This window comes from Parus major, chromosome Z (genome assembly GCF_001522545.3).
Source record: "Parus major isolate Abel chromosome Z, Parus_major1.1, whole genome shotgun sequence".
Lineage (NCBI taxonomy): Eukaryota > Metazoa > Chordata > Aves > Passeriformes > Paridae > Parus > Parus major.
In genome coordinates this window covers 6,868,666-6,889,306 of record NC_031799.1, presented here as the reverse complement: position 1 = coordinate 6,889,306, position 20,641 = coordinate 6,868,666, and the positions used below count along the sequence as shown (strand labels likewise).

Below are 20,641 nucleotides of genomic sequence, written 5' to 3'. Positions count from 1 at the left end.
TTCGTCTGGGCGGTGCCCTTGTCGGACCATGGCGGCGGCCGGCGCTCAGAGGACTACGATTCCCGGCATGCCCCGTACCCTTCCGCGTGCCTCTGGCACAGACAGCCAATGGGCTGCGAGAGCTGGGGGGGCGGTGGGGGTATGCAGGGAGTGGCGGCTCTTTCAAGATGGCGGCGGCGGCCGCCGGTGTGGCTGGAGGTGCTCGCTGGGGCCGGCGCTGTATCCTTGCCTGGGGTTCTGTGTGAGGGGACAGCGGCGGGTGGGGCCGCCAGGGGCGTTCGGGGCGGCCTGTCGGAGGGTTTGGCGTGGAGCCGATGCGGCGCCGTGCGTCAGGTGGGGTTATGTGGCTGTGGCAGAGGCTATGGGGGGGCTCCGCTGGCGAGTGTGGGGGGAGGCTTGGCCTGGGGAGAGGGATTGCGTATGTGCCTGTTTGTAGGGGGTACGCGAGATTTCAAAGCAAAAGTGACCTGGGAGAGAAGGGAGGGTCGTAAGTCCTCTTCAGTATAACCCAGCTGTGAAATCCGGGGGCAAGGAAATATATTGGAAATGGGGGAAAATGCGTTCTGCTTATGGGAACTTGTGAGGGAATCAATAGAGAGAATGAGATTGTACAGCCTGGAGAAAAGGAGGCTCAAGAGTGACCCCATCACACTCTACAACTGCCTGACAGGAGGTTGGTTGTACCTGGGTGGCGGTCAGGCTCTTCTCCGAGGTGACAAGTGACAGGACAAGAGGACACAGTCTTAAGTTGCTCCAGGAGAGGTTTAGGTTGGACATTAGAAAGCATTTGTCCACACAAAAGGTGATTGGGCATTGGAATGGACTGCCCAGGGAGGTAGTGGAGTCACCATCTCTGGAGGTGTTCAGGGAAAGATTGGACCCGGCACTCAGTGGTTGACATGGTGGTGTCCAGTCATAGACTGGATGACGGACTTGATGATCTCTGAGGTCTTTTCCAGCCTTATTGATTCTGTGATTCTTTGAAACTGAGGCTAGAAGCTGAGCAGGGAAGATATTTGTCTTTTGTATCTGACACCTAAGCTTGGCAACAAGCTTGGCTACTTTTGGGTGAGCCTATGTGGGACTTGGTTGGCTCTGTTTGTGAGGGATGAGTGTGAGGTTGGGGTGGTTTCATCTGCTGCAAGCTGCTGTGGGAGACTACGTGGGGCTGGACACGTAGATGGAGTGGGTGGTGGCTGTGGTGTTGGAAACTCAGCCTGTACAAGCCTGGCTAGGGAGAGATGTGCTCGTGGGGCTCAGAGGAGCAAGAGCTGCTGTTGCTGTTTGGGCTTGTGTGGCTGAGTTGGAAGCTCAGTGACTTGAAGTCATTGGGGTAGAACTGACAGTCTGGCCTGGTGGAAATTTAGAAGCTGACAATTTAGTTCCAGTTGTGAGAGGCTTGAGGCATTGCTGTTAGTCAGACTGAGAGTGGGATTTGAGCATTGACTGGAGGTGATTGGAAAGAAGAATATGTGTATGTGCTCTTTTATTTATGTTTGACTGCACACCCACGGGGACAGTGTGCAAGTGAAATGGGACAACCATCCCATGGCCTGTTTAAGGAGCACATCAGTATGATTTCACAGTTGTGTAAAGTAAAAAAGATTGTCTACAACATTTTCTGTGCTGTGAATAGGATGAAGGTGCGCATATTGGGTTTATTGCCACACTGTCGCTACTCTGCTCAGTTGTGGAAGTATTGATGCAATTGCATTGACAGTCTATTTTTATCAGTTAACAGGTTGTTTCCCATCACTAAATATGGTTTCTTGAGCCATAAAAAGCAGTGGCCTTATGCGTCATTTCCATTCTACATGTTTTGGTGAATAGGCAGTGTTGCCTCTCATCTTGGAAAAGTTTAAATTCTTAGAAAAGCACATGGCACAACTTAAAAATAATGGTAGTGTATGGTTTCAAAAAAAGAGGAGCAGCTGGGGAATTTGGTAGATTGGCTTAATACATATGGAAAATTGAAGTTCTCTCTATCAATGTTGAATCACCTCAGCGCAGCGAGGCAGGTTGTATAGGTAAGCTCTACCTGGGTGTTGAGTTTCTCCAGTGCCTCTCTCAGCTGTTGCACTGCACTTTAGCTGTGGTGGTGCAAGGTTTATAATACTACACCTGCCTTACTGGCAGTCTTGAGAGGCACGTGGCAGTGGATTAATGTTAAAACGTTGATGCTGGTGCTGTCTCCAGTCTGTTACTGTGAGTCAAGGACATTGCTTATGAATCAGCCTTTGAGTCATTGTGATTTTCAGTCCAGCTGATTGAGGTAGCCTGCTCTAACTTTGAGTTGTTCTAATACACTGGGCTGCAATGGTTCACCAGGAAAGTTGTCCTGGTACCTGGGGGAGTAATAGTGACAACTTTGGCTTTGCACCCTGCTGTTAGGAATTTGTCCACAACAACTGGCAATACCAGAGGCACACTCTAAAAGCAGGATGTTGTTTAGAAAGATGATTTTATTTCCTACAGCCATGTGTTTACACGCGGATTAACCGTATGTCAGTTGAGTAGGAACTGCCTGTGCAGAAGTTTGTTGTTTCCTGAAGCAGTGTGAGCTGAACATACACTTCTCAGTACCCTGCAGCTTGCTGTTGTGGTTGTGCTGACGCAGCTGTTTGGGCTGGGCTGTGATCCAGACTTGGATTTTTGATCCACCTTGGTACTTTTTGAGAAGAGGGTACGCATAGTGCCTTCCTCGTGGAGTTTGTTCTTCCTCGCCTTGTTTGTGCTATTCCTCCACAGTGTGTTCTGGCAGCTGGAGATGGCAGGCTGCAGCTCACAAGTGAGATCAGAAATGCTCTCTGTGTTTGTAGAGGGAGCTGGCTTTGACAGCAGTACTCACTGAATGTCTTTTTAAACTGGTGTGAGGCTGATGAGTGATAATTGTGTACAAGTGATAAAGTACATCAACAGGATCATAAGTGAGCCTGTGATTGGGCCCTTTCAGTATGACAAGTACCAGTTGAGTGATGGACAGTGGGTGTTGATTGAAGTTGCTATCCACAGGGAGAAACTCCTAGACTTTTCCTAATTTTCTCCACTATGTGGTAATTTACTAAATTAAGTTTTTGAGATGGTGCTATCAGAATTCAACTTTAGTTAAGGGAAGAGTTTGTATAGGGTCATTGAAATATTTTCACAATTTTACTTGTCAGAATGCAACTGCAAAACCTTAAATACATTTATTTGTTAATATTACAGAAATTAGATAATTGAATTAATTGGCCAGCCATGAAACGTTAAGGAAGGTAAAGGGGTATAAATAAAAGATAGTGGAGGAGAATTTTGTGCTGTGTGCTTTTGTTTTCCACTTTAATATTGCCCTGGTTTCAGCTGGAATAGAGTTAATTTTTTTCCTTGTACTTGTTATGCTGTGTTTTGTGTTTAGCATGAGGATAATGCTGGTAACATGCTGATGTTTTGGATGTTGCTCAGCAGTGCTTACCCAAAAACATGGACTTGAGTGACCCATGCTCTGCCAGTGAAGGGGATCGTGTCCAGGAGAGCTGGCCCAAACTGGCCAAAGGGAGATTCCAGAACAGAACATCATGTCCAGTACATCAGCTGGGGAGTATTGGCTGGGAGCTGCCAGTTCCTGCTGGGAAAAGGGCTGGGCATTGCTCAGTGAGCAGCTGTACTGTGCATCACTTGTTTCTTTCAGGTTTTAATTCTCTCTCCCTCTTCCCTTTATGTTGCAGTTAGTATTATTATCCTATTTTTTTGTTTGTTTGTTTCAGTTATTAAGCTTTTCTTATCTCTACCTATGAGGTTTACTGTTCCTCTCTGATTTTTCCCTCCCCACTTGGGGCAGGGAGGTGGACAGGGAGTGGCTGTGTGGTACTGAAATGCTGGCTGGGATTAAGCCACAAGTATGTAGTTATTTATGTGGGAATAACAATCTTTACGTTCAGCTAAATGAAATTGCTCCTTTAAGGAAGACAGTATGATTTATACCCTTCCCTGAATTATATTGAGTCCTATTTTTAGTGTCTTTTAGGAGGCAGGGATTCAAGCTCAGTGACTGCTGATAGTCACAGTGACTACTAACAGCACAAATAATATGGTGCCCTGTTGTTAATGATTTTAAAGGGTTTTCTGTGGATAAGTAATTCAATAGTTAAACCTCCGGGATATTTGAAAGTTCTCGAAACTTCTTAAAAAAAATCAGTCCTCAGGCTTTAATGCATTACTCATCATGTGATGATCAGATGAGAATGACCAGTTTGAAACCTTTTGCATTTATCCTCATTTATGTTTCTTGGAATGTATTGCCTAAAATGGATTTCATTGTAGTTATCAATAAACACTGTTTCAGAATTTGCTTTCCCTACACTTTAAGATGTATATTCCCTATATAACAATAAACTGTTTAAATAAATATTATTATTCATTACATTATGATATAAGATAATGTTCATTATCTTAGTAATTGTTCTTGTAACTGGGGCTGGTCCTTGGGATCTTTTGCTGAGGTGACTTCTAAGGTAATCTTGACAGGCTGAAAGTTAATACACAGTGAAGAAGGAATAAGGCCTTTTGTTTTAGCAATCTCTGATGTTTTTTTCCTCATCAAATTTTCCTTGCTTTTCTTCCTCCCAAAATGTTGACTGTTTATTTGTCAACAGCTGTGTAAAATTAAGAGACCAAATGTTTCTTTTTACAGTCCTGTTTAAAGAGCCAAGTGTGCACTCTTTTTATTTCCTTTAACAAAATCACATGCAGCTTCTGATGAAGAAGATCCACCGATATCTGTTTCAGGTATGACCTTCTTATAGACAGAAACAAAGGTTTTTTCCTGTGGATGATAAAATTTTCAGTGTCTTTTCAGGTATGTGGTTTGTGTACATGAGTATGTGTAAGGTAGAGAGTCATCATAAGTTGTAATGGGACATATATGATTATAGCAAAGGATTTATGTTCTGCTGCTTAGATAAGCATACTGTATAAGATGAACAGTTCCAGGGGAGTTGTTTCTGTTGCAGGTACAGCATGGCTTTATCCAATTTATAAGGCAAGCTGAATTTTTAATGTGGTCTCCAAGGAATGTTGAAGCATTAGAAGTGTTAGGTCTTTTGTAAATTCTGAAGATATCAGTTGAAATGAAGATTCATTGTGTAGAGATAAAGCAATTATTTTATTTTTTTTTATTAGTTCTTTTGACCTTGATTTACTGAGTGCATACTTGTGTAAATTGCTGGGGAAAAGATGAATGCTCTTAGTTCCCCTTCAGAGTTCTGTTACTTGTTTTCAAACACAGCTCTTAAAGTGACACAAGGTCCTGGACATGTATCTGGGGAGGGTTAACTCTAAACTGAAATTGTGTGCATGTCATGTTGCACTATATTAGGAACGGCAAAGCAGTACGACCTGGACTCTCTAGCTGAGTGTCACGAGAGAGCAAGTTTTATTATTCCAGATCTTCTTTTATAGACAGGTCTGAGAAGGTCTGGAAAGGTAAAACTGTAATTGGTCATTAAAACAACCTGTCACCATTATTGGACAATTCAGTACATCACCCCTTGACTGTTTCTTACAAGTAAACAACAAGGATCCAAACAACACCTGCAAAGGTTGTTTTCCTTCACTCTTTGGATTTCTCCTTATGATTTCTCAGGCCAGTCTGAGAAAGTTATGTGACTTGGTTTCACACAGGCTCTGTGCTCCCTGCCTGCTTTCAGCATCCATAATGTCATCCAACAGTTATAAGTTTTGAGGAATTGTACTCTTTAGGTTTGGGGTAGCATGGTTTACCCTTCAAAACTACTGTCCAAACATTTCTGTTGAGCTCAGTTGAACAAAACATATACAGAGATTTTTTAGCCAGGTGATACTGGACTGTCTTTCTCTGTGCCCTGGAAAGAAGGCAGTGATCCTAAATAATGGAAATCGAGTCACTCTGGGAAGTTTTCTGCCACTTCTGAGGAAGAGAATTCAAGGACCATTGTTTTCCCTTGTGTACAAGCAGGGAGATACTAGAGTTTATAATTTAGTTCTTTCACTTGAATTGCTGGTACACTTCTGAAATTAATTGCCCAAATAAATGTAATCAATCTGGTAGTATGAAGTTAATATTTTTTGTTCAAAACTTTTTGCACTTCTGAATAGTTAAAATCAAACCTTGAGGCTGTACCAAGTAGCTGTAGGCTTTAATCTGGCCCTGGCAGGTTTTAGTGTTAGTGTCGGTGTTGGCACTTTGTAATTGCAGCATCAGGATTTTCAGTGCTTTCATGTTCTTACCATTTATAGAGGTGATATAATTCTAATTATGGCAGAAAGTGTTTGACAGATGATCTGTGGAGTATGCCTTGCAATGTTGCCTTACTCATATGCCTGGTTCTTGAAAGGAACAAAGAGCCTGAGTATCAGTAGGTTGGCTGTGTAACAGAAAATGTGGTATTTTATTATATGGGTGGCACTTTTAACGGCTTTACTCATGGTTGGTTCCTTACTGACTTTGGGTATCAAAGAAGAAACTCAACTTTATGCTTTTGTGTCTTAATCAAACACAGTTTATTTGCACTGAGCTTCAGTCTGAAAACATAATGTGCATTTCAGAATTAATGAAATGTTCATTGTAACTGGGTGTGCTTCAGTACCATGCACCTCTTTTTCTGCTGATACATTCATCTTAATGAAATTTTGTATGGAGTAAGAGGCTAGGGGGAACTGCAGACGTAGTCCTGAGGTACTCATTCTTTTCAAAGAAAGGAGCTGCTAAGGCAAGGTTGCCTTTGTGGAAGTTTGGTTATACAAGGCAATACTAGGGCCCCTTTTCTCTTTATAATCTGCATGTTCTGCTTGTCTTTTATTTACAGGAGTGCCTACAAAAGGAAATTTAAGAACAAGGTGTTTGCCAAAATATCCAACAGGTCAAACTGAACTAAAGGTGCCTGTAGCTGTTGCTTCTGTTTCCATGGATCCTGATAGAGGTACAGAAGGTCTGACAGGGCAGCAGGTCAGTAAAGGCAAATTTTTCTTCCTCTTAAGATTTCACATAGTGGAAAAGATGGTTGAAAATTCTTAGATTGAAAACATTTAAAGTTTTAGTGTAGTTATTTTTACAGTCTCTTAGACTTTTTGCCTGTTTTACATGGTCACTTTCTATCAAAAATTATCACCTGAAGAGAATAAAGGCTGAATGTGCTAATTTGTGTAAGTGGGGGTATGTAAAACAGATTATTTATATTTCTATGTGTGTGTTTGTACAGAGACAGTGCATGTAGCCCTAGGTAGTGCCTAACCTACACTTTACTGGCTCAACATGCAAGAAGTTTTGTTCAGTTTATTAATTTTCTTTGTTCTAGTTATCTCATTTAGAAATAAAAAGAGCAAAAACTTACTTTAGGGACCTTTTTTCTGTGCCTGCTCATGTTAGAAGGGTAAAACCACTTTTTGTTTTTGATAGTAAAAGTTCAAAATGCATTTGAGCAGTAGAAATAGCTTTGTCAGTTGATGTCAGCTGCTTTGAATTTTGTGGTCTCCTCCTGTGAGACTAGGTGATGTTTTTCCTACAGTTCCTTGCATTAGAAATTCCAAAGCTGCGGGGTTTCCTTTGGAAGGTTATTCTGTATTGTGATAGATGCTGTGATGTTTAGAAATCTGTTGAGAGATGCCATTTTTCTAACATGGTTTGTGTAGTACAATGACTGTGTAAGTCATTTGAGTACTGTTGAGTCTCTTGCCTAGCAGTCATCTTGGGCCAGCCTGTAAATCGCTGGGGTTTGGCATCCTCCCACTTGCAGGCAGGATCTAAAACCTTTGACTGCTTCTGCATTGCTGTTTTATTATCAAGTTAAATCTTGTTCTTCATCTACAGTGTCCTTCTCTGCCTTCTGTGTACTGAGTGACTGCTGTGTGCCACACATGTAGGTTCAAAACTCTGATTTTTTTGTTTGAACAACCTGAAGACAGGTTGTTCAATTCTTGTTGCTTTGACAGTGTCATTGCCCTTCAAATCTTTCAGCATGACATACGACCAGTTATTAAACTAGTATTAATTTTTAGGGTTTTGCCTGGACTTGTTTATTTCCCTTTCTCTGATTATTAGTACTTACTTATAGAGGCTAGTATGTACCTCTACTTTACAAATGATGCTGTTAAGTGGCATGCAGATAAATTCCATAAATAGCCCCTATTATGCAGAGTCTATGTAGAAGCATCTCTTCATAAGTATCTACAAGCCTGCTGCCTCACAAATGCCTTCATATGTCACATTAAAATCTGTTTTGTTGAATGGTGCATTGATTGCATTACTTGTTGTCTAGAGAGTTTTTAGTCCTTTTTTTGTGAAAATGGGTTTTGGTGTCCTCTTTTTTTAATATAATACCTGATACGTGAAATCTTAATTGGTTACTTGTGCTTTTGTATTATTGACTACATGATGTGTTCAAAGCTATGCTTATTTTTTGTCTTTTTAAGCCTCCTGTTTTTTGCTTACCTCACCAAATTCTCATGGAAACTTTGTACTCGGAAGATAAGCTCTAAGTACTTGAACAAACAGAGCAAATGTTTCTACTTGTTATTGAAGAAGAACTTTTTTTGTATGGAATTTTCATCAACAACACAACTTACCTTCTGTGAAGTATTACGTGCATGCCTAGGGAGAACTATTGCTATGACATAGAGTCATAGAATGGATTGGGTTGAATGGGACCCTAAAGATCATCCAGTCCAGCCCCCCTGCCATGGGCAGTTGCACTTTCCACTAGTGCAGGCTGCTCAGTGTCTCATTCAGCCTGCCCTGAACATAATTCTGAGTAAAACACTCCAGGCTGGAGTAGGTGAGCTGCTGTGGTCCTTTCTGTGATTCTGTATGATTTTGTCATGCAGTTGTCACTTTCCAAGGTGTAGAGAATATCTTTCCAGTACTGAGTTCCAAAATTGTCTTCTGTCCTGAGCTGTGTAGAAAGGACAGAAATCTGGGAAAAAGAGACAAAACAGTCTTGACCTCTACCTCCTTTGTGATCTTCTTTTGATGGTTGAGCTATTGCTGTGCATTGTTCCACAGCTTCATTTTGATGTGTGTTATGGCACAAGTCTGCCTCTGAGCATTTCTTGTGTATGATCTATGCATACCTGTAGGGGATAGGAAAAGCTGTTTTTCCTCTTCATCCCACAGAGGTTTGTCTGACAGTACATACATCAGTTTGGGTGGTTGTGTTAGAGACCTTTTGTTAAAATCTCTTTCACTAATGCGTTCAAGCTTCATTCTCCTTTTTGAGACTTCTAACTTTCCAGTTTTCTTAAAGAACTTCCATCACCTGCCTGCTTAAAATAAAAATAAATTCATACATTTTTGCATGGGAGGTTAAATTCCTTCAACTGTACGTTTAGTTGAATTCAGTCAAGTTAGACATTCTGTCTTCACATGTGACACATGTTTGGGAAGAAATGCCCCTTGAAAAGTGCTGAAATTTGCCTTGTGAAATTCTTTAATTCCTGAGAAGAATACACTGAAATTAAAATGAAGGGTCATGTAGGTATAACATGAGTTTGTGTGAAAACATAGCCTCTCGCTGTAGTGGACATTCTTCTTTAATTGTTTTTAAGATGCTGTTTAAGAGGCAATTAGATAAGCAGGAGAGGGGTCACTTCCTCTCTGATGTGTAGATCAGCTGCTGTTGCTGATAATGAGAGAAACCCAATGTTTGCTTTATATTCTTTTATGCACTATTGTGTTGACTTGGCCAAACTGCAAGGCATCTGGTGGCATTCTTTTATCTCATGTAAAGCATTGTATGCACTTGGCAGAGTTTGCAAAAGTACAAACTGAAACTCCTTCAGATTGAGTGAACATACAGAAACTTGCCAAAATCCTGGACAGAACATCATGGTTCTGTTGCTGCATTTTTCTTCGGGTTCTTATTTCATGCTTACCACTAGCACTGCAGAACTGAATACCCGATCACGGGATTTTTGGTGGAAAAAAACCCAGATTGAAACTGTGTGAACAGCCGGAGTCGGGAATGCCGGGCAGCAGAGTGCCCTCTGGTGGGTACAGATGGGAAGTGCAGCGGTTCTCTGCGTTCGCGGGAACGCGTGACAGATCTGAAGTGCTCAGCCTGCTACAACCTTCTTTTGTCAAGTGTTATTTAAAAAAGTAGCAAATAAGCCATTAAAACCGAACAGTAGCCAGCGAAGTTGTGTGCTTTTCTCTGTATTAGAAAAATGAAATAAGGGACTTACTCTCTGCTAACAATATTTTGTAGTTTTGTATGCTTTGGTCATAAATGCTAATGCAGCACGTTTTTTTTTCTTACTCCCTGTGATATGATCCTAATATAAAGTTCGAAGTTGGATTTGGATACTGCTGCACTAGATTTCCAAGTCATGAGAACCTACTCCTTTTTATGTGGTATGAATCAAGGAATAGTGCAAGTCTTAAAACTTTACCCAGCATGTTTTTAGCATTGAAGCTAGCAGTTTGCATTTGAATCACAAATCTCTTAAAATAATTCTTCACAATTTGGTAATTTGTTTCATTGAAGTGTACTTACGTTTTAAAAAACATGAATTTTATTTCCAGTTGGAATTGATCTACTTTCAGCTTCTAATTATTAGGTCTTGAAATGCTTTTAATAGCTTATGAAATATTTGTTGTCTTTTAAACAGTACATTCTAAGATATAACTTTAAATTTTCAGGGCAATAATGAAGGAGGAATGAAGAGTGCTTCTTTAAAGGATTTGTGTCCTGAGGACAAGAGACGCATTGCGAACTTAATTAAAGAGCTTGCCAGGTAAGAAGAAGCATCACCTGAAAATGCATTAAGTTTAAAGAGTTGTTTCTCTAATTAACATCAAGCAATGTAGAACTGTATTAAAAACCTGCATATTTTCACAAGGTAATTTTTCTTCCTGGAAGAGGTATGAAGCAGCCTTGTTGGTTTTGCTTTGCTTCCTCTGAATATATATTTAAAATAGAGGCCAAAATTTCATGACCAGCAGTACTTCATCTGTAATAACCTAATGACAGGTCTAGGATTTTGTTTGTGGTGTGTATCAAGTGCTGTAAATAAACACATTCTGCTTTTGGAAATGACAGACTTTGTTGCTATGAAACTTTGTAGTGCTTATTGTTTGGCAGAGGTATGTTTTTACATGGAAAGCCATGTTAAAGGTGCCTTGCTAATCTTGTGCCTGAAGCATGTTGATAGATTTGCTTGTGTAATTTTTAGTTATCTAATCAGACTTCTTGCTTCCTTTAATTTCTTCAGATTCTACCTATTCCTTGAAAGGAGAGGTATCAATAGTGCAAGTTTCTCAGCTTTAGCAAAAGTCTTTTTCTTCGCTTCATTCCAGTGCTAGTTACATTCTCAAAGGTAAAGGAGGTAAAAAAGAGCTTGAATTAAAGTGAGGAAATCTTTGTCCTACTGTTTGTCCCTAACACCTCAGAATCTCTGGAAATCTTGTATTTCTTACAGTGGCTGTAAAAATGAGGAGGAGCACATGGGCCTTTGGCAGGCTTTGCTTGTGTCCATGGGGAAGCTCTTTGAGATGATCCCAGGTCCTTTGGGCTAAAAGTTATCATACATAGAGTTTTTAATGACAAAGTTTTTCTAGAACAAAGTGTGGTTCTCTGGTAATAATTAAATGTTTTTTGACATAGATCCCTTATGTCTGTGCAATAATTGGCAAGCACTACTGTTCTTTTTCATTTTATATAGGAAAAATTGGAAAATTAGAGAAATTAAGTGACTTGCTCAAGGTCATGCAATAACTCCTCGGTGCAGCTAGGGATATTTTCTGTCTGATTATCCTTATCCAGTGGACCATTTTACCTGCTAATAATTTGAACTAATACAGAATTTCTTGCTGTACAGTATTTTAGTAATTTCTGAAGTTCTTCATGCTTGCTACTCTATTTTATCATGCCTTGTGTTAGAAAATGTATAGTTAAGACTGTCATAAAGAATAGATTGGTGGGAACCCTGGTTACAAATTGTCAGATGTTGGAGCTATTCGGACACTGTTGCCACTGTTGATATATTGAGGTATATTCTAATATTAAAAAAATCCTTTTATTACATTGTTCCTCATAATACACTGCTCCCTAGTGAATAGTAGTACAGTAATTCATTCGAGCATGGGATTCTTCTTAAATCTCAGATGCTGTGATTTTTCCCAGAGGACAGTTTGATATTTCTGCCTGACATTTCTTTGAAGAAAAATAGAAGGTGCAGCAACATTAATTTTGAAAAGTAAAATTAGTGGAACACTATTATTTTATACTTAGTTCTCTTTTATTTTTAAACCTAATCATATTTTTATTGGATGTAATTAAAAGTCCTTTGCAGAGTAATAGGGAAGTTGAACTTTAATTCCGCTCACCTCGTCACTTTTTTTAAGCTCCCCATAATTTTCATCCTTAGTTGTGCAATGATAGAGAGTTTTTACAAGCAGTAGAACATTCTTTGCTACTTTACTAAGAAAAAGAAACAGCAGAATGTTGAAAGTTTTACAGAAACACTGTCCTGCAGTAAATACTTCGAATAATAAAGGTCTCACTTGGGCAGTACCTCACTGTTCCTTGTTTTGCTACAATTTATGAATGATAGTTAAGGCTAATTTGTGCACGTTTGTTGCAGGATGGTCAACAGAAATAGACTGGACAATCAGCAGCTCCATGAAGGCTCTTGTAAAGTGGTAAAATGCTGTTTGTATGGAAGCCAGTTGCAAAATATGATTGACTCTTGGGGCTTGAATTTCAGTCAGGTCTTGCTTGAGCAGTTCAGGGTAGTGGTCTTTCCCCAGCTTCTGTGACTGCTGAAGGAGAGAGCTCTCCTGTACTTTTCTTCCTCTTCCTATTTTTGACTTCTTTTCCTCCAACTCTCACTCCCATTGAGTGGTGTGTGGTGTCAGTTCATTTGTTAATTTGCTGAGGTGTCAGACTTTGTCGTGGTATGAGTAGAGTCTGTTGCTGGCTACATTAATATCATTTTCTCTGGAAAAAAAAAGAAACAAAGAGGAGCTTCTGGGCTGTGAAGGTCTGCTGCTGGGGATTCCAGTGGCTGACATCACTGTAGCTGTTCAGAATTTTACAGAATTGGATTTTGAGACAGGGACTGAAGAAAGGGCTCAGCTGTATTCTTTGTAATCCTCCTTTCTAGGCTAAATGATTGTAATTTTTTGATCTGTGCTGCCTCCAGTAAATCTAACCATTATCTTGCTCTTCTTTGAATGTATCCTTTTAAGGTGAAATGAGAGTGGCGGACTGGAGACAAAGTTTAAAGTACTTGAATGTTGCAAATTTGAGCTTTTTAATTTTTTGTGTCAGCAGATTCTTTTAAAATTGCTTTTGTAGAGGAATTTCTGAGAAGAATGAATCATGCCCATGAATGCCAAAGTGCTTTTTGAGTAAGTGGGGTATTCTTGAGTGTGATCAGTCATTTTCTAAGACAACCAGTGTGGCACCTTCACATTTTCAGTAGGGTCCTCCTGGTGTGGTGGTGAAAGCAGCACATTAAGAGCAAATTTTATCTCTCCTATAAGCAAAGTCCTTTCAAAAGAGGCAAAGAGGACTCTGAGCTTTTATTCCTGCAGGCTGCTCCTGGAGCAATCATCAGCTTATATAATGAAATGAGCAGTGACATGGTGAAGACACAGAAAGATTCTTATTCTTGTACTCACTGCCAGTGTCAGGACACATTAAACTCTTCTGAGAAGGAGCAGCACAGGGCCCTCTGGGATGTAGCCAGTTGACTGTTGAACATTAAGGACTTGCTAGACACCACACTGAGAATGATTATGAAGTATTCTAGAGTGAAATACTGTGAGTGATATGCAGATTTTGAGAGCTCTCTCTGTCTTGGCGTTTGGCTGAATAGAGAGGATCGTAACTGCTTACCACAGAGAGTGAATGTGTGTGTGCTTGGAGGTATTAATTTCACTCCTAACTGATGTATAGTGATAGTTGTGTGACTGTGGGGCTCCTAGTATGATAGGTACATCATAAATACTTCTTTCTCCCCTGATCACAGATACCTGTACAGCTCGCATAGGAAGTTTGCCTTTTGTCTGAGCAGAGGTGTTGACTAAGTGATGTAGAATGGTTCATGAGAGTTTAGTTTTTGTTTTTGTGGTGAAAATTGGTATCTAATTTTGCATTCTTACTTTCTTCAAATAAGATAAACTTGGAGAAAACTGTCTTCCTGTTGTCTTTGCAAGCAAATATTCAAAAGTAATTTAGGTAGAAAGATTTCATAATGTGCTTATGCACCCTTATTGCACCTTATGCAATCATGGAAGTGATTTCCCTTTCCAAACAAGATAGAAGATGGTTTTTGCTATTACATAAATGTTGTTCTGGCTCAGATCACTGGCATGCCCAGAATGACTTGTAAATGGCAGCTACTAAAACAGCCTTTAGACAACCCTTTATCCCATATTGAGAAAATGCTTCCCTCTTCCCAAGACCCTGGATTCCTAAACTCTTTGTAGGGTACTAGCAGTTTGGGATACTAGTGTTTTCTACTGTCTTTGATATGAAGCTGAAATTGACCAACTAAAATTGAAATTTTCTAACAAAAGGTGAAAATGGGCATCAAAACAGAACATTGATTTGGTTACAGAACTGGAAACCATTGCAGAGGTTTCAGTAAAGCTATTACAGTGCATATCTGCTTTTTTTTCTTCCAGTCCTTAAGATCTTTGAAGGAAAACTTGCCAGTGGTTTGTTACAAATCTTGTATATTTGGCCTCTTGTGTTGCCTTTCCTCTTGGGTTACACTACTTCATATTTAGCCAAATTGTTACCTGGCTTTAAGATCAAAATCTCCTCTTTTTTCATGTGTTACTTTAGGAGCAATTTTGTGCTGCAGTTTTCTTAATTGGTCAGGCAGTGAGACTGCAAATGAGATATCCCTAAGCATGTCTGGAAATTACTTTGTGTTGATAGGTAAAGCATGCCAGGATTATTGTATCACCATTCACACTTACTTTCTGTGCTTAAAAAGTCATTTGTAGCTATAAATTCATGCTGTGAAATCTAGTTTTGTATTTTGCAGGTTGCATATCATAAAATTTATCCATTGTGTAGCAATTTCAATTAGGATTTGGGCCCATAGAGTTTTTTATTTTTTTTTTCTGATGTGTACAAACTGCCTATGATGCTTGAGTAAAATGTACCAGGTTTGTGAACCCTGATCCTTGGATGAAAATTCTATTTCTTCCTTTCCTCCCTCTGTTCCCCCACCTACTCCATGGAGGTCTTCCCTGTTCCAGATGCTGTTCTTTGCCTGGAATTTAAAAATTGTAGTTTCAAGAATAGTCATCAAACTATTTTTATCTTTGCTAGCCCATTGGCAGACCAATACCAGATTGGTGTTTACTAGAAGATGATTGTTCCCAAGGAGTGTAGGACTGATCAGTGAAGTTCCCAGAGTCTATATCTCTATATGTTTTTTGTTTAGTTTGTCTTCAGTCCTAACTAGCTGAGTGGCAATGTTTTTATTGCATTCGGATTTCTCTTGTAAAAGCTCATTTTTAAAAATTTTAAAAAATAGAAGATGCTGCTTTTAATTTGCCTTTTCAATTCTGCCTTCCATCAGAAAGAGCTGAGTTCTGTCCCTAGTGTAGAGTTGATGTGAGTATTATCATGGCTCTTTCTTGTGCACGTCAGTTTTTCATTAAACAAATAAAACTTGAAGTGCTGTTGACTTGTGCACTGCTTCAGAAATTCCACCTGGAGAGCATCAGTCCTGCTTACTCAGTGGAATGAGTCAGTGTCATCAGCAAACTCCTTGCTCGATTCCTTCTTTAGATCAGACTGGAATAGTGGTATCAGTAGTGGACCTGGGAGCACACAATAATAATTGGAACTGGTGAATTAGGAATTAATTTTAACTCTAAGGTGGATGTCCTAGGAGGGCTTTTTGTCAATACATTTGCATTATGAGCTTTTCTAAAGAGGGTTCTGTAAAATAAAATTATTTAAATGCATCTAGAATTATATAGGCTTTGAACTGTTTAATATAAAACAAATCTTGAACAAAGATGGTGCACACCCTATGGCACAAGGTAGGTGAATGTGAATGGCATGCAAGAAAATGTTGCAGACACTAAACGGAAGGAATTGTTCCACTGATTCATCATCTTTGCTCGCAGCTTGCAGTCGTCTGTTTGATCCTGGAAGCAAGAACAATGGAGCTGGATACCAGCATGTTGCTCAGTGGAGCAGTTGAGACCTTTGTAGTTGTGCCTTCATTCTTTCACTGCTCTTTTCTGACCCAAGTGGATGAACAGAGGGTGAAAATACAGAGGAGTGTTATATGAGCCTTGTAATGTTTTTGCACAGCAACAGTGAAGTCCTTCATAGTTGTGCTAAAATCATCTGTTCTTTACTGCCAGAAGGCAAAGAAATAAGTTTATAAAAAAAACCAAAACAACTCATTGAGCTATTTATAGGAAGTGACATAAATCCAGCATAATCTGATTACATTCTTGTATTCTTTTTCTCTAACTTCCTTTTGCCACCTCCTGTGAGTAACCGTCTTTTGTATCTTGCCTGCCCTTTATGGGCTGTCTCCTGCTTTGTGATACAGAAACATACTGCCACATTTCTTCTGAGATCACTTACTGTTCTCAGTCATTTACTGCGTAAGATATGTGGCACAATATATTCATGTGTCTGGGAGTGTGACAGCTTGCTGTGATATGTGTTAAATAAAAACACAGCACGTGAATGTGATGCACACTGATACAAGCAACAAATCACAGAATCTAGAGATGAGTAAAGCCTGCTAGGTTTCATCTGATTTTTCTAGAGCTCTGTTCTTTCATACCTTTTTTCTTTTACTGTTTTTCAGTTTCAATGTTGGCTGCCAGCAAAGCCCAGCATTTGTTGCCCCAAACTCTCTTCTCATGCAGCATCACTCTTGCAAGTTACTGAGCAAGTTTCCTTCCTTTCATAGAATTCTGGAGATGGTACTTGTTCTCTCTTTCCAGTTCCCTGCCCTGCTCTTGTTTCATTCCTCTCTTTCATCCACGTGGTCATTAGGTTCTTCATTGTGATTTTCTGGTTAATTTTATTTTTTGTGTGTTTTTGCATCTTTCACTGATTATGTGAAGGAAGGTCGTATGTGCTGTAGTCATTTAGGTGTTTTCATTGGACTCAAAGGAAACAAATGGGCCATGGTTAGATTTGAAAGCCTCTATATGCAGCCTGTGGCAAATGTGCTGTGGCTGTTACTGCAAGGATGCGTGGTGGATATTCCTCAAAAGTTTGTTGTCTGCTTAGCTAAGTAGTGCAGAGCTGTTGGTGTGGGTCCAGAGTTTATAAAAGTAGCTCCCTTTACCACCTTTATTTAATGCTGTGTGAACAACCCTTTTGACAGCATGTGAGTGGAGGGGAAGGGACCTAGGAACAGGTTGAACTCATCACATCTTCCCAGGCTGGTCCCAAGGTTTTAAATGAGACCTCAATGGAATGCTTTTCTACTAAATCTGTGTCTTCTTTTTCCTCTACTTTAGAAACTTTACAATTAATAGTTTGATCCAAGCTTTCAAACCTCCCTAATTTAAAGAATTTGATTATTTGGTACCTGTTGTTTGACTCCCTCTAGGTTTGTAGAGAAAAAGTGAGAGTTTCAGTATTATTTCCAACTTCATGCAGTCTGCTTGAGCTGATATGGGAAGGGCTGTGGATTGATCTTGGAGTTGGGGAACACTGCTTGTCTATAATTCACTCCAGGGGAGTGACCCAGTTGTGGTATTTATCACTGTTCCACTGGAAGATCAAAACAAATCTGTGCCCTCTTAAGGGAAACAGTGATATCAAATGTATGTCTCAGTCCTTGAATGAAACATTCTGTTAAGAATATTTGTCTAATGGGACGAGTGGAAGACTTAGTCTAATACTTACATATATATTTCATTTTTTCCTCCTCTTTCCTATTCCTGTAAGATTTTTCTACTTTAAGAAAGTTAAAACTGGAGTTTTCTGAAAGTTCTATTGCTTTGGTCTCCTGTCACCTGTGTTGTGGCAGCTGTTTCATCATCATAAAAGACTGAACTTTAAGAGCCTTCAGCAACAGAAATTGCCTAAGTGCAGAGCAATAATATTTATTAGTCTAAGCTCATCACTTAATATTTTTGTCTAGCTTTTATAGAACCATGATTTCCAAGCAACATTTTTTAGCATAGTTACAGGATCATCTATGCATAATGATCTTCTTGCCTACGTGATACCAGAATAATTGTTTTTACAGCCTGCTCTTGAGGTGCAGAATAAATGATCATTGTAAGGCTTTCTCCCATTGTCATCTTTTAATCTTGATCCAATTATTTACACTGAGCAGCAAGATACAGGGTGCCATGCCCCAGACAGAAAGGAAAATTTACTCCTGCAGCTTGATATTTGAAAATCCTCAGAAAAGGACAAACTGTTTTGTTTGGAGAAAGCTAACAAGAAAAATGATTCTTTCATGGACTCGTATTTGACCAGTAAAGGTGAAAGAAGGATTAGTTTATAGATTAAGAACAGAAAAGTGTTCCAGAATTTTCTTCCTGTCATGTCAGCTAAGCTCTCCCATCTGAGTTTTCTGTCTTCATGTCCTAGGTTTGTAAGTATCCCAGTGAATCTTCATTATGACTGCAGGGAATCAGACTGGAGAAACCTGATTGTGGGTTCAGGCTGTAACTTTGTTATTCCATGCTGGCCATTAATGTGCATGTGCTCTAGTTAGACCAGTGTTTTTGAAAAAGAAAAAGATGTATTGCATAAAGTCATATGCATTTTCCTGTGTAATATATTAAAATAAACATTGTGAGGAACTAACCTGCTTAAGGGTGGAGAGGATGTTATCCATTTGCCTGCAAAGTGGTGGAGGAGCTGGAAGTCAGGCACTGTGGTTATGGGCATATATTTAATTTTTCTCAAATTCTTTTCAGGATAAGTGAAGAAAAAGAGGTGACGGAAGAACGGCTGAAAGCTGAGCAGGAGTCGTTTGAGAAGAAGATCAGACAGCTAGAGGAGCAGAATGAACTTATCATCAAGGAAAGGGAAGATATCCTTTAAAAATATGTGCAATGGCTCACTAAAATAAAAAGTGAAGTACAGAGAAATAATTGTTCTAATTTATGGCATAGAATAAATCTGCATGTGCTGCCATTCAAAAGCAATCAGAGAGATGGCTTGTCAGCATGTGACACTGGTTCATTTGAGCTTAAACTGCCATCCAGCTGTTCCTGTGATGTTGTTTTGCTATGAAATAGATATTTGTCAACTAAAAAATGACAATAAGGAATTTACACATTAAAATATGATTATAGATTTTTTTTTTTAGAATTCTGTTAGGTGGTTGTAATTTAGGTCTAAAATTTGCATGGTATTCCATTTCTCTCCATGTCCAGAGAAAGGGAATCAACACTAAATGGATATAAGTTAAATTTATGTACTAGGAGGTTTGGTTAGCTTAGACTTTTTGTTAGGTGTAGGGTTTGTTTGTATATAAAGACAGCAGATTCCCTTTTCTTTCTGAGTGTGACTTGTATTTATTAAAGTTGTGTAAGCTTAGTCCCAATCCTGGAATATCGCATGCAAAGTTGCTATTGCAAGAATTGCAATTTTCTTTTCTGGGGTGTGACAGACCTTTACAAAATTCTCTTGTTCATTTCTTTTCCAAATCTCTGATATTGATGCTTTGTTGTTAAATTTCTTAGAGGGCTAAGGACTGGCTGCAGTGGGATAGGGAAGAGACAGGGCTGCAGTAACAGGAAAAGCAAATGGTGTGTGATTCATTGGGAGCTGCATTGCCAGTAGAGAGGACAGTAACGTTGTTTTAAAAGGCATGATGGAGCCCAGTGTGTGCAGTATTGTTGTCAGTCCTAAGCCATCCTTTGTTCAAGTTTAAAATGAAGTTATGACAAAAAGAGGCTATTTAAGCTATAGGCTAGTGTTGTAACAGAAATAGAGATAATTCAGAAACTGAAACATGAATTTAGAGGAGGATTCTTGAAAATTTTGGTAATCCTATTTCACAGTTTAGCACTGGGAGGCTTACCAAAAACAGCGCTTTCTTTGTGCTGGAACTCGCTTGGCTTGGGAAAGGCATTCAGTGATGTGTGGTCTATTGTCAGGAGAGCACTGTCCTCGATGACCTAGAGCATCCCTTGTAGCACACTGGCACTTATTTTTCTGGAAAGAATTGTGTCTGTTTGTCCTAAATAATACATACATCAACAAACTTACCTATCTGTGAACTGTTACTGGAAAATATTAGGTTTGGGATATTTCAGGAGTCATTGGATGTGACAAAGCTCTTTGACATTTATTTCACTGAAGCCAATATTTTGTTGTGTATTACTGTGTATTCAGTCAGCTCATGAATGTGGGTGGGATGCATGTTCCTGATTTTTTGTTATTTATCCACACAAAGCTTTCATTAATTCACATGAAGTTTATTTGGCTAGTGAAAATAGACATGCTTGCTTTTTTTGTTTTGCTGTTTGGGGTTTTTTCCCTTTTTTTCTTTACCAGTAATAGATTGCACAAGCATGAATACTTTTCCAGAAGTCTGGTAGACATGGCAGAAGGTTAATGCATGCAATTTTACACTTCATAAAACTCTGTAAAACCTAGATATATAAAACAAGGTTATAATTTAAAACAATGTAATTTTAACTGCAGCAATACTTGCC

General features: G+C 39.3%; 1 protein-coding gene across 3 annotated transcripts in view; it reads left to right on the top strand.

Moving 5' to 3' along the window:
* The first annotated feature begins 154 nt into the window (after nt 1–154).
* The window catches only part of KIAA1328 (KIAA1328 ortholog), a 172,547-nt gene continuing 152,060 nt past the window's right edge, over nt 155–20,641 (top strand). The window contains exons 1-5 of one of the 3 annotated variants that reach the window (XM_015653627.2): nt 155–219; nt 4,729–4,764; nt 6,822–6,961; nt 10,649–10,743; nt 18,893–19,008. In XM_015653627.2, the coding sequence (XP_015509113.1) occupies nt 168–219; nt 4,729–4,764; nt 6,822–6,961; nt 10,649–10,743; nt 18,893–19,008 (439 nt within the window). In that variant the 5' untranslated portion in view covers nt 155–167. Of the gene's footprint in view, nt 220–252; nt 334–4,728; nt 4,835–6,821; nt 6,962–10,648; nt 10,744–18,892; nt 19,009–20,641 lie in introns of those variants that run through there. The other 2 variants (XM_033520435.1, XM_015653629.2) reach the window with 2 other exon arrangements.